Genomic DNA, 13,118 nt, shown 5'->3' with positions numbered 1-13,118 from the left:
GGGGAGGGAGGCAGGGGGCCTAGTACGTCCAGGAAGTGGCCAGGGAGCTGTGAGGGGCCTGAACCTTCTTGTGGAAGTGCAGCCCTGGCCCAAGCCTCTTCCCCACTGTCCATCCCGAACTGCACATGTATCCAACGGCAGCAACAAGTCATACCAGGTTTCCGTGGACCCCAGTGCAGCTGCTTGCAGCCTCCCAGCTGCCTGCCATGTCCAGCCTAGGCTCCTCATTGCCAACAGCGGGTGCATGTTCTCCTCAGGGCAGACAGTGGGGAAGGGGGCGGGGCTGCACTGCCACAAGAAGGATCAGGCCCCTTGTAGTTTCTCTGTCATTTCCCCTGAGGTGTGCACACACCCACCGCCAGTCATGAGCCAAGCTGAGACTGTGCAGACCCTGTTACAGCCGCTTGCTGCCCTGGCCCCTGGGCAGCTGTGCCCCATGGCAGCAGCTGGCAAGAGGTTCTCCCAGCCCAATGCTGCCACCTGGAGAACAGTTAGGCGCCAGTCCCTGCTAGATGCATGTATATCGGTTAACCGTTTAACTGATAACATTGGGAGGGGTTTAAACAGTGCTTACTTAATCAGTATTTACATCCCTCTCTGCAATATGCCTTGCAAATTTTAATCGTTAAAAGCCAAGGGTTGCCGATATTATCATACGTGATAATATGAGTACTGCTTGCTCCTTCCCTTAATCCCAGCTATGGGCTGTTCTGTAGATGCTCCCCTTCAAAACAGGGGAAATTCCTTTCTTCTCTGCTTGGTGATTACTGCAGAAATCCTCCTGTGTTGGAAAGTTGTGAAGAACTGACTTAGTTGACATGGTGGAAACCACAGCATTGCAGTTAGACTAGGCCTGCAGGAATGGTGTAATTTAATATTTCTACATAGGATTAAAAATGGGGTGTTTGAGTTGCCTTGATGTTCAGAACCAGTATTCAGTAGCAATTAAGTGCTGACTACTTGGTTTACTTTTACCACCCCGTTATGGACATTATTATGTTTGCTATCTAAATTCTTCACTATAGAAGTTGCTGTGTTTTGAACATGGTTGAGAAGACAAGTCCTTACAACAAGGATATTGACACATTTGTGGTCACTTACTAGGGAGTCCTGGCCATAATATTAGCATATACTGGAAACCTGATGCATAGAGCCAAGAACTTACAAAATCAGGTTTCCTGTGACCAGTGAGGATCCTGGCAAACGTTCTTTCTTGTCTCAGCAGATTCCTTGTATACAAAGGCTGCCTTCCACCCACTGGAAGAAATTGTATCTCTTAAAGATGCCCTCCACGAGCAGGGAAGGGAACACGTTATGAATCAGGAGTTGTTTCCAGCAAGCTGCTGCTGCTCAGTTTCCCAGCTGGCTTTTGCCTGGATAGAATGGAGGCCAATAGAAACTCCTCTTGCCTAGGGGGCTGTTGGCTTCAGGATGGGAGCAGGTCATGGCCAGAACGTTAGCTTTTAGTCAGTGTTATGGCTAGTTCTGTCCGCCTTTCGGCTAGGACCACTCTTCCACTTGTGGAACCAAGAGATGTTCTCCACAAATCTGGGCTTACTTTTCAAAAGATGTGGCCTTTTGCGGAGGTGAAGATGGAGGATTCTTCCTACTCTTCCTGTAACCCCATCAAACGTATATTCTTCAGAGCAGTGTTGGGCTTTTTGTGGTGGATTTTGTGGGAAATCCTTAAATCATAAATTCATAAAACTTAACTCCTTGCCTCTCACCTAAATTAGAAAATCCACTTGAGTCTCTTCAGCAAAATAGCACAAAGTCACGTGACACATCAGGCATTTTTACATGTACCTTTTTTTCCTGTGACATGCTGGAGATCCGCCGCTTCAGAGCAGACTTGATTAATCAAGTCTGCTTCGTGCGCGAGGTGAGGTGAACTGCACTGCTCTGTGCACGGTTCTGTAAGTGGCAAAATGTGTGTCAGCGCTCAGAGAATGGCAGTGGTGCGCTTTTGAACTAAAGTATCTCTGTGGTGTGTTAGTTCAAAAGCACGCCTCTGCCATTTTCTCAGTGCTGACACCCATTTCGATGCTTAAACAACTGCAAGCATTGCAGCGCTAGGCGCTGTTCAAAGCACCTGGAACTGTGGCACTTGTATGTGTAAAAATGCCTGTTGACAATAGCAACTTCAAGTAAGTTAAAAACCAGAAGTTCCTGCAAAGGTTCCTCATGTTTTAAGGACATGGTCACAGAAAAATGTTTAAATATTCTGGGCTTTGGGAGAATGCAGAAAATGGAGCTAATCTATGCAAGCTACAAGCACTTCAAGTCATTTTGAAGTTTTGAAACACAGATAAAAGTCTCATTCTTATTTAGGAGTGCCCCATACCATACTTTGTTGCACTGAAAGTAACAACACGATGGGGGAGGTAAGACAGGGCAAAGGATGCAAGCAGCTTTGCTGGGCAGGCATGTGGGAGTTCATACCTAAAAGAGGTCATGTAGCTCTTGTTTCCCTTCATTTTGGCCAGGGACAGTTTCTCTGCTGCAAACCACAGCACACGTAGGATTATTATCTGGAGTAGGAGGTGTTTTGCATTATACCAAAAAGAAAGCTGCTTGCCGCAAATACAAGTGGGATTGATTGGTGGAGATTTGAAAAGAATCCATTTCCTGCCATCTAGTAGTCATGTGACTCTTGTTATAAAGGTTTGTGGATATTAAATGTGCATGTTTAGAAGAGATCTAGAGCTTTTAAAAAGCAAATAAAACCTAGAAAGGAATGTTAAAATGAAGTTAAGCATTAATCAATTAAAATACGTACAGACTGAGTAGTTTGTTTTAAAGGGAGATGAGCATAAGTTTAAGACTGTCTACACCAAGCCCCCACTCAAATGAAGCATGTCCAGGCTGGTGCCCACTGGAATTATTTTCATGATCCTGTTCTTGTAAATGGAGACTAGCCGAGGATTTCAAACCATGGAGTCAGTGCTTGCCAGAATGCAGTGTGGCCTTGCTCAGGGAAGCTGCTGATGGCTCACTTGTTTTGGACTTGTGTTTTGTCTCTGTAACAAACACCATATGACCTGCCTTCCTATAGATACAATAGATACAGATTTCTCTTCTCACGTAAATTATGCTCGCTTTAGAAGCTGGTGATCCCACTTGTGCTTATGTGAAGACGTCTTAAAAAAATGTTATATAGGTTTTCACTTCGTATATGGAAGCAGGGCTTTCTTTTCAAGGGAGGTGTCCTTTTTGAACCTTGGATGAGAGGTAAATTACTCTGGTCTGTCACTGAAGTCTTATTTCAGACCAGCTTCTGATCAGTAGTGGGTTGCAATAGGGAACTGTAATGTTCTTGTAAAGCATAATTCCTTTCACAGCTTTGCTACATCCTGGAAATACTGGAACAGGAGCATACAGTAATCTTTCACTTGTCAATGCTGCTTCACTAAAATTGTGAAGCATTTGGCCAATGACTCCAAAGGTGAAATTTAAGTTGGACAAATGTTTTCATAATCTAGGCTGACTAATTGGGATTATGGTTTGGGAGAAGTGTTGGAACAGATCAAGCAGAACATTTACTTATCATCCGGTTTCTACTTTTAAGTAGAATCAAGCGTAGTTACTCAGTTTGTGGGGCATGCTTTGGGATCATCTAGTGCAGTCTGCTACTGGGAACTAGAGCACAACGGATCAGGGAGGAGACATGCAGCACAGTGGCAGAGAGAACAGGAAGTAGAGCAGCAGATTGAGCAGGGGAAGGAGATTGGAGCAGCACTTGGGAGGGCATAGGGCTAATTTGGGACACATCTGCCAGACAGGTTGGCCCTACTGAACTAGAGCACTAGAGAAAGCAAGCAAGGAACAGAAACAATGGACATTATCATTGACAAGGGCAGAGCTCACCTGCCGTCTCCCTTCTTTATAGCCTGTTGCTTCTAGGATCAAGTTTCACCTTGGTATTTCCTCCAGCAGTAAACGTAAAGGGAGATGCATGCTACCTGCACTTCATGTATTCAGTCTGCAGTGGTGAAAGGGCTATAAAAGTATCTAACATAAATGTATACAACAGTGCCCACCAGCTGGGTTTTCTTCAAGACTTTCTCAGCTAGTCCTAACTCACTCTTATTGCAAAAACGGAGTGGGAAGTCCTGTGTGACTGGAAGGGACCTCCCTGTGAGTAGAGTCCAGTCTGTGTTCCTACAGAAGTTATTTTTAGATGACCAATAGCTTAAGGGTGACTAGCAACCTCCTTCCCCAAAACTACAATGATTTCAGTGAGCATCTGTAGCTACTGTGCCTGTGGTATGATGTGGGTCTTACCTTTAGTAAGCAGGTTTCTTTGAAAATTTTTGAGTAGTAGAAATGGAGATACAAGTGGAGTTTCAGGGTCTCTGTTTTAAAAATTAAAAACCTACTGCTCAAACTGGATAAACAGGATCTTATACTAAAACAGGATTAGTCTTTTAAAAGTGAAATTCTTACCAGGCCTGGAACATACAGCTGCACATTTACTCCAATGTTTCACTTCAAAGGAAGAAGGCAAGGTAGAAATACATGTCTTATACATCTCTGACTGAATTAGTTTAAGCTTTTTGTCAGCCTGAGCTCACTTCATCACATGCTGTGAAATGACATGCACAGAGCAGCCTATTAAATGTAGAGAGTGATTTGAATAGAAACATGTACCTACATCAAACAACATGCTTAAACGTCCTTGATTGGCTGAGAGAAACTGGCACTACATTTTGCATGATGTGACTAAAAGGAAGTTCTTCATTTTTACCCAGGTAGCATAATTCGTTGTATGAGGCGACTAGAAGAATTGCTTCGACAGATGTGTCAAGCAGCAAAAGCCATTGGAAATACAGAGCTGGAAAATAAGTTTGCAGAAGGTATGTATTGAGATACCTCATACACATATAGATTACACATCTGCAGTCATTTCAGGTTGAAAAAACAGTTTGAGCTAATATCAGACAGTAATTTTATATGGAATGAGCAGAAGACTAAATGTTCCCTTTCTCTATTAGGGCAGCAGGGAATAGGAGATGCTCTGTTTACTAGGGCACCCCCTGGAGTAACTAGGAACAATAGCCACATTAACAGAGAGCAGATTTAGGTTGGACATTAGAAGGAACTTCACAGTAAGGGTTACCAGAATCTGAAATGGGCTTTCAAGGGAGGTGGTGCTCTCCCATACCTTGGGGGTTTTTAGGAGGAGACGGGACAAGCACCTGGCTTGGGTCATCTGACCACAGCACCCTTTCCTGCCCAGGGCAGGGGGTCAGACTCAATGACCTACTGAGATCCCTTCAGACCCTAACATTTATGAATCTGCGGAGTACTGCTGCACTTTGGTCTAGGGCAGTGGGGGCCAGGCTTCCTGGGAGACTTGTTGCAAATTAGCCCTGCACCCTCCCTGATCCCCTTCCCCTCCCTGACCTACTGTTCTGTTTTCTACTCTGTGCTCTGTGCTGAGCCTGCTGCTGTTTTTTGCATCCTGTCATGTTATCTTTCCCCTGCCTGACCTGCCACATGCTGCACACACAGGCTGTCTGTGCCACGTAAGATGAACACCCCGGTCGAGGATGTATGACATAATTAAGAGGGGTTTCTGGTGATACCTTTATTAACCAACTGTGTAGTTTGGAAGGGACATCCCTGTGAGTCCAGTGTTCTTGCAGAAGTTATTTTTAGATAACCAACAGCTTAGTTGCTCCAGTAAAAGATACCACTAAATAAAAAACCCCTTTATGACTTTTCATCATTTCCATTCTTTATTTATATTTATATCAAGTTGAAGGTGCCGGGAAGCTTGATTTGAGCTGTATGTGTAAGAGAGCCTCTTCATATATGGAAGGCAAGGTAGACTTGCACCTTACAAACTAACTGAATTACTGATGCATATAAGCTTGTGAGCAACAGTTTATGGTGCAATTCCACCCTCGCTTTTGTGTGACTTCAAACTAACTACATGTGTATATGAATAGCTTAACAAATACTTGTTAGCTTAGAAGGAAAACATCTATTTTTAGGGTCCTGTTGTACTTTAGCCACAGGTCAGAACCCATGATTGTCTCATACATCCATGTGATAAGTTTGTTTGAAGCAGTCAGTATGAAGTAATCCAAGTTTTCCCCTTGTCAGAAATGATCTTCTATGATCTGGTATGGGCAAGGCTTTGACTTTGCTTTTCTTTTTCTCGGTAGGAATTACAAAAATCAAGAGAGACATTGTGTTTGCTGCGAGCCTTTACCTCTGAGGAATCTTTTCTGAATGCCAACAGTGGAGCAGGAGCAGCCCTCACCACCATAGGGCAGATGGACGTGCTCAGTGAGCAGAATCTAATTTTAGACTTTGGCATCAGCCAACTGTGCCAGCTCATCCCAAGACAGAGGTTTAGTTTTTAATTTGTTGCATGTATTTAAAAGCAAACATTCTAGCAAGATGTGTATAAACAGCTTGTTTATGTAATATAAGTGTTACCACATTATTTTAATAAAAATTTACAGTTTGATTAGCTTTTTAAGCAAGACCTTGAACCAGTAGAAATTTAAAAATTTTTAAAGCATTAGATATACATAATGGTGTTAAATGTTACTATATACACATAAGTGAGCATCCAAGAGCAGCAGCAGTCCCTTAAAGGCATTTAATTTATATTACATAGGTCAGGGAGACTCATGAAATCATTTTCCTTTCAAAAAAGCAGGATGTCACAGGGTGGGACTCTCAATCCTTCATGGTTGGTGATTGCTGCCATAGTGATTTCCATTTGTTGGTGTCTCATGTAGAGTTGTGTGCGAGTCTTCTTTGGGTTTAAATGTACAGCCCCTCACTTTGAAGAAGTCTGATACGTATGCAACCTAAGAGAACAAATCAGACAGCATTAGAATTGAATGTATCACATTTTCCTCTTCTCCTCCACTAAGACTTCAGTAAGCCTTACCTCCAAAGTCCCACCTGTATGATCTGTGCATACATTACTTACATAGTGCTGTGTACATGTGTGATATAACTACCTGAGAGCAATTTCAATAGTTACATAGTCAAAGCATTTCAGATAACTGCCAGAAATCCCAAGGAGTAAGAACTGTATGTCCTCATCAAGAAGCTGATTATGTTTTTAATACAGGAGGGAAATAAGACCTTACTATCATATTCTAGAAGTTAGTGAAACAGCTCTTCTAGGTTGGGCACCAATTTTAGCAGCAGAAAGTAATGTCTCTCCTTATATATAAGGGAAGCAAGCTAATGCTTCAGTTGCATGCTGTATGTAGTAGTCTCTGGAAGGTGAGAACTAAAGTTTCCAGTGACCACTCGGACTTGAATTGCAGCTCTGGTGCACAAGTCTGGATGTTTTCACTTCTTCTGTAATTGGCTTTGCAAAAGCAAACAGCAATAAACACCTCAGCATTGTCACTTTACATTAGAACTGTAATGTTCAAACTCTTTTGGCCCCTTAGTAGTTACATCCCTCTGTACCTTGACCACTCCGTTACAGACAGCACTCTGACATCACATTAATTTCAACTTAGTTTGGCAGGTACCCCCAGTGTTGTGCTACCTCAAGTTACCTATGTGCTTCTCAACTGAACTGCTGCAGCCAGGTGGAACTGCTCCACAAGCCTCGATGCAGAGCCAGATAACCCTAAAGCAGGCAGGAAAACCTTCTTGCTGCAACCCTTCCCTATCCAGACTCTTCCCTCTCCCATCCTGCTCCTGCCTTGCTTCTGTCAGAAAGGGGTAAGGGGAACAGTTCCACTTGCCCTGCATGCATGTTTTGAGGAGGAGCACAGGGCATTGGATCAGGAAGGGCTGCAGCACAGGTGAGCACAGCTTTAGGCTTATCTGGCTGTGCAGGGGCATGCAAAGTAGTTCCACCATGTCCACTTTGTCACTGGAGTTAGCTGTGCCTGAAGTGCAGCAGCCCAGAGAACCACTATCTGCATTTCTCTTTTTCCACTGCTCCTTTCCTGTTCCTTTCTTCATGGAGCCCAGTTTGCTTGAAGATTCTAATAGTGTTTCTCAAATTACATTTGGCAGTGGTTCAGGATATGTATTTAGCTGAGGATTTGTTATGGTTTCAAATGGTTACCTTGAACCATCCCAGTGCTCCTTTCAGGACAGCTTAAAAACACTACACACCTTGGCCCATTCAAACTGGGCTGGAGGGATGGATCTGCTCTGTAAGCCTGGGGAGGAGTTTGCTTAATGGACAAATGTTTAACAGAATTAGTTTAGATATCTCCCACTACAAGGTTGACCAAAGCTCACCACCAGTATCCAGTTCCTCTGTTCTTGTTTCTGTACTGCAGGAAGTCTGGTGACTGGCTGACTTCTTCCACTAACTTAACTAGAGGAGAGTGACTTTATCTTCTTGGCTGAGTGAATTCTCTGGTTGCATTCTGTCACTATCTTGGCCTGTCCTAAACATCTCATAGGTGCTCTGGTGTCAGTTTAAGCTCAATATGGTGAAGACGGCTTTCACCACAAACCCTCCCTTCTTACTGCACTGTTGGACAAACAGCTATCCTGCCTCAGACCCAAAGGTTGACAGTCATTTGACTGACCTCTAGGTCCTCATCCAAGCCATATCTAAATCTTGAAAATTCTCATGTCGGATATTTAAGACATGGCTTTTCTTTCCCTAGAAATGGAAGTAAAAGAATTTCCAGTGGCACTTTCCATGAGTTTAAAGACAGTTACTTTACTGGAGATGCAAGAGAATTCCCCATGTAACATTCTGATTGCTGCAACATCGTTCTCTGGCTTAGCAAGACTACTTGGCTGCACTAATATCCATTCAGACCGCTGCTGCAAGGATTATTTTTCTTAGTCTATCACTAACCATATCACCACTTTGTATCCCTCTGCTGTCTTCCATTCTGTTGCAAGGGTAAGTTACCGTATTTCTCAATTCCAAGGTGAGGTTTTTACCCCTATTTAACAGATGGGGGGAGGAGGAAGAGCCTTGTCTTGGATTTGAGTATAGCCCTAGCACAGGCCACCACCATTGCTGCTGCCTGGCCAGGCCTGGGGCCCAAGTTACTGTCACTGCTGCTGCCTGGGCAAGGCCAGGATCAAAGCTATTGTTGCTGCCACTGTTGCAGTCTGGCCAGGGCCAGAGCCACTGCTGCATAAGGCAAACAGCAGCAGAACAGGGAGTGGGGGTGGGGAGCATTGGGGCAAGAGGTATGAATTTAAGATGACCCTCCAAACATTAAATCCTATACATAGAAATTAACAAATTGATAATTCTTCAGGCACAGTATACAATTATGGGGGTCATCTTAAATTCAAAGTAATATTGGATTCAGGTAAATAGGGTATTTGCTTTCAGTTTCAAGACCCTTCATGACGCATCCAGACCCAACCTCCCATTCATTAAGCCAGCTCTTGTTTTGAGTCAGTCCATGATTCCAGCCCACTTGCTTGAAAAATCTAATGCACCTTTCTGCCTTCTCCCACAGTTTTTATCCTTATTAGGAGCTTCACATAAGCATATATTCTTTCAAGTCCTTCCTTCAAAATTCTCCTTTCCCTTCAAAAGAGACTGCTTATTGAGCCCATTGCTTCCTTATACCTTCCTCTCTCCATTTGTTCAGAGTACAAGTTCAAGTTGTTTGTACAAAAACAGAACAAAGACTGCCTCTATTCCAATGAGATATAACTGGTCCATGACTTGGCCCCAGGAGCTGCTGTAACAACTGTGATTTGCTGTCTCCAAGTCTGAGTGTTTTCCATCATTTTCATTTTCCTGTGCTTCCCAGAGTGCTGGGAAGGCATGTGCCCTTTCTCTTGAATGATGCCTATACATTTTTTTTTTTTTATTATTATCAATGCTTCATCTAAACATGCTAGTTTTTTTAAATACCTTTATCTCAGTGAACTATATATAGACTTACAACAAGTATAGCTACTACTGCTCCTTGAATGAGTCCAGTCAACACATCACTCCAGTGATGTTTGTAGTCAGAGACACGCGAAAGACCCACGTAGATGGATGCCGCAACAAGGCCAAATTGCACTGTAGGACGCAGCAGTCTTGCCCAGTCTCCTTTCATTCTAGCTTGAAGATAAAGCTAAAAAAAGAGAGAGAGAGGCACCTGTTAGAAACTATCTGCAGGGACCATTTTCATTTCAAACTGAGTGTGTTTCAAGTTGGTGATGTTGACTATTCAAGTCTGATCAAGAACTGATTAAATATTCAAAGACAAGGCTATCATGTCCCTGACAGTTCTGCAATTGCTTTGCCTCCTGTAATGGACAGTTTCTGGATGTCAAATCCGGTCATTTATTTATTAGCATTCATTAGATGCCGAACAGTTCAACATATGAATGCAGGGTGGTATTAATTCAACTAACTTTTGACACTGCTGTTGAATGCTATCTTTGTTTTGTAATATATTCTGTAAAAGAGCACTAACAAGGATTTCACAAAAGGCTAAGTTGCTTCAGGACTATACAGTGCTGGTGTAGAAGCAGGAGTACAGCAACAAGTAGAGATTAGGCCAGTTTCTGCTTCTACTGATTACAGCCAACTAGCTCTTAATTCAGTAGCTAACATTGTGATGAGGACCGAGCTGCTCAGATACCTACGTTTTTATAATCATTTGAATACCCATGACTTGGGTCAGAGAATGCAGGGAAGCAATTAGCTTGTTTTCTGCACAATGTTTGATTTTGTGGTCATTTTTTTCTATAGCGTGTCACCAGCTGTACCTTTAAAATGTCTGCTGCTTTCCTTGTCTCTTGATGAAGAGATTGTTGGGCACGTTATGGCTTGTGTGTTTTTTTTGTTTGTTTTTTTTAAAATACAGCCAAACTTGTGATAGCAGCTACTCCTATAAATAAGCTGAACCATGGCAGAAAGACTAAAGTGCCTCTCTTTTTTTCAACCTGCCTTGGCTGTAGTTACTGCCTTTGAATAGCTGGTGTTTCAGTCTACAGAATATGGCAGTCCCCAAACTAGAAGACATCTAGTGTTTTGTCAGATCCATATTTAAATTAAGATTTTATTATGCTCAGATGTGGCATAAATTCATTCTGCTTCAGCCTATCATCCTACCATGGCCTCAGTTTTCCCTACCACAGACTTGTTCCCTCATGTTACAAACACACACATACATAAAATTTTTACTTTCCCTGTATAATCCACAAGACACTGCCTTTGTCCACCCCTCCATTTGATCTATATTCAGACCTCATGCTTCATCTACCCTGCTAGCATTAGGGGCCATATAAAACTCAGTAATAGAGCTGGAATTTGTGTTTAACATTTCAGTTGCATCAAACTTTCAGCACTGCATAAAATCTTAAAGCCTGGTGTGAATTCATAACCTTGTAGTCCAGAAGCAGAAGTGCTAACAACTAAGCCACACTGTGGCTTCATGCATTAAGATGACACACTAACAAGCTCTGGTAAATACTCCCATAGCCAACTTCAAAAGTCATGGGTACTTATTAGAACCATTACATCTTTTGTGTAAATACACATACAGAGTATGCACTGTACATGCAGAAAGGTACTACTTTCCAAGATTAAATATTTAGGGAATATTCCATCGGTTTTTCAAAATAACTATTACATCATCATTTTAGCATTCAGACCTTTTCAGTCTGTATGGGAATTCATTTTTATTTAATTAATAGCATCTTTTAATCACTGTTAGAAAACAGTTCAAGTGGAGGTAGAGTCAGAGTGAACTTTTTGATTAGTAAAGCCACAAACAAGTTCTCCAAGGATAGGTTCATTGTACAGACCGGTTTCAAAATGAAGGTTACTTAATTTCAACACTGAGGGAATGCACTGTAAATGTTAACTACCAGACCGTTCAGAATAAGAATATGTAAAGGGTGAAAAGGGTAGTCAATATTTGCAGGCAGGGACTTGTTTAGGGTGCTTCTACTGTTCCATGGGATAGATCAGTGCTTCTCCAAGTGTGGTCCCTGGAGCGCATGGTGGTCTGCAGACTTGGCTCATCGTTTGGTGCTGGCTGTCTTCCTTTTTCCAATTGTTAAATTCCACTGAATGCAGCTAAAAATACATGACTCTTAATACTACTTTTCCATGTAAGCAACTGCTGTCATTGGCAAATATGTATTCTGCAGCTATAAATTGGGAAAGCAGATGGTTATGTGACTGTGAATGGATAAAAAGGTGCAGTCTTAAGACAGTCCTCTAAACAGAATCAGAAGTTTATCTCCACACAAGGAGACCTGAGAAACTCACCTAGATGAGGCTGATTGGTTGGTAAGCTCTTTCCTTCAACTTCCCAGCCTATGGAAAACTAAGCTAATGATAAAATGCTGTCTCAACCTACCCCCCAAGCTAGCAGTATTCAGATCAAAACCCCAGCCTCCTTTTTGTACAACAGACAGCCAGCAAACAGGAAACCCAGGTTTAAATGTTTACATATAAACTTCATTTCCACGTTAAGAAAGCAACCACTTAGCCACAGCAGTTTTAGATCCGGAGCTATCTACAATACGTCAGAATATAATCAAATATATTTTACCAATCCTTGATGCTTTCTAAAGAACTGCACAGTGACTGTTTCAGTCAAGTCTACAGGAAACCCAAAAACCTTCTCACTGCTAATTGCCACTCACACCTCTACTAAATAGTATGGATTCACATATTTTTCTAAAAGTAGATTCAGAGCCTGGGAAGAAGTCTTTCCACAAGGAATTTTCTTCAGTCACTTAAACCCTGACTGCCTGCTGCAGTACTTGCTTTCAGCAGGGAACAGCTGCTGCTATTTGTTACCGGTGTATTTTCTGATATTATGCACTTGTCAAATCGAGATGCTCATTTCTCATAACCCAGCTGCTGCTGCAATAGCAAATTCCAGGTTATTTTTAATTAGGTGACTTCTACTCTGAAGGTACACTTAGCTTAGCTTAGCACATTTAACCAGACTGGCTCCCCTTACCCTGACATGTTCTACTAAACCAGGGGTTCTCAACCTTTTTCTTCCTGAGCATCCCTTCAGCATGCTATAAAAGCTCAACAGCCCACCTGTGCCACAACAACTGCCTGGCTCCCCAACCCTGCCCGCACAGCCTGGGGGTACAGTGGCAAGGAGCCCTGGGGCCCCACGCATCTGAGCTGCAGCAACACAGAGTCTTGCCAACCTGCCCACCCACAA

General features: G+C 42.6%; 2 protein-coding genes across 2 annotated transcripts in view; one reads left to right on the top strand and one right to left on the bottom strand.

Moving 5' to 3' along the window:
* The window catches only part of SKIV2L2 (Ski2 like RNA helicase 2), a 141,353-nt gene extending 134,869 nt beyond the window's left edge, over window positions 1–6,484 (top strand). The window contains exons 26-27 of the mRNA XM_019517860.1: window positions 4,752–4,856; window positions 6,174–6,484. Of these exons, the coding sequence (XP_019373405.1) occupies window positions 4,752–4,856; window positions 6,174–6,226 (158 nt within the window). The 3' untranslated portion in view covers window positions 6,227–6,484. The remainder of the gene's footprint in view (window positions 1–4,751; window positions 4,857–6,173) is intronic.
* The window catches only part of PLPP1 (phospholipid phosphatase 1), a gene marked incomplete at its 5' end in the record, with an annotated part of 105,955 nt that continues 99,185 nt past the window's right edge, over window positions 6,349–13,118 (bottom strand). Inside the window, 2 exons of the mRNA XM_019518258.1 lie at window positions 6,349–6,830; window positions 9,873–10,049. Coding sequence (XP_019373803.1) covers window positions 6,705–6,830; window positions 9,873–10,049 — 303 coding nt within the window. The remainder of the gene's footprint in view (window positions 6,831–9,872; window positions 10,050–13,118) is intronic.

Source organism: Gavialis gangeticus, unplaced genomic scaffold, assembly GCF_001723915.1.
Source record: "Gavialis gangeticus isolate Ggan-Ray unplaced genomic scaffold, GavGan_comp1, whole genome shotgun sequence".
Taxonomy (NCBI): domain Eukaryota; kingdom Metazoa; phylum Chordata; order Crocodylia; family Gavialidae; genus Gavialis; species Gavialis gangeticus.
The sequence above is the reverse complement of the archived record's forward strand: the minus strand, read 5'-3'. Positions and strand labels throughout refer to the sequence as shown.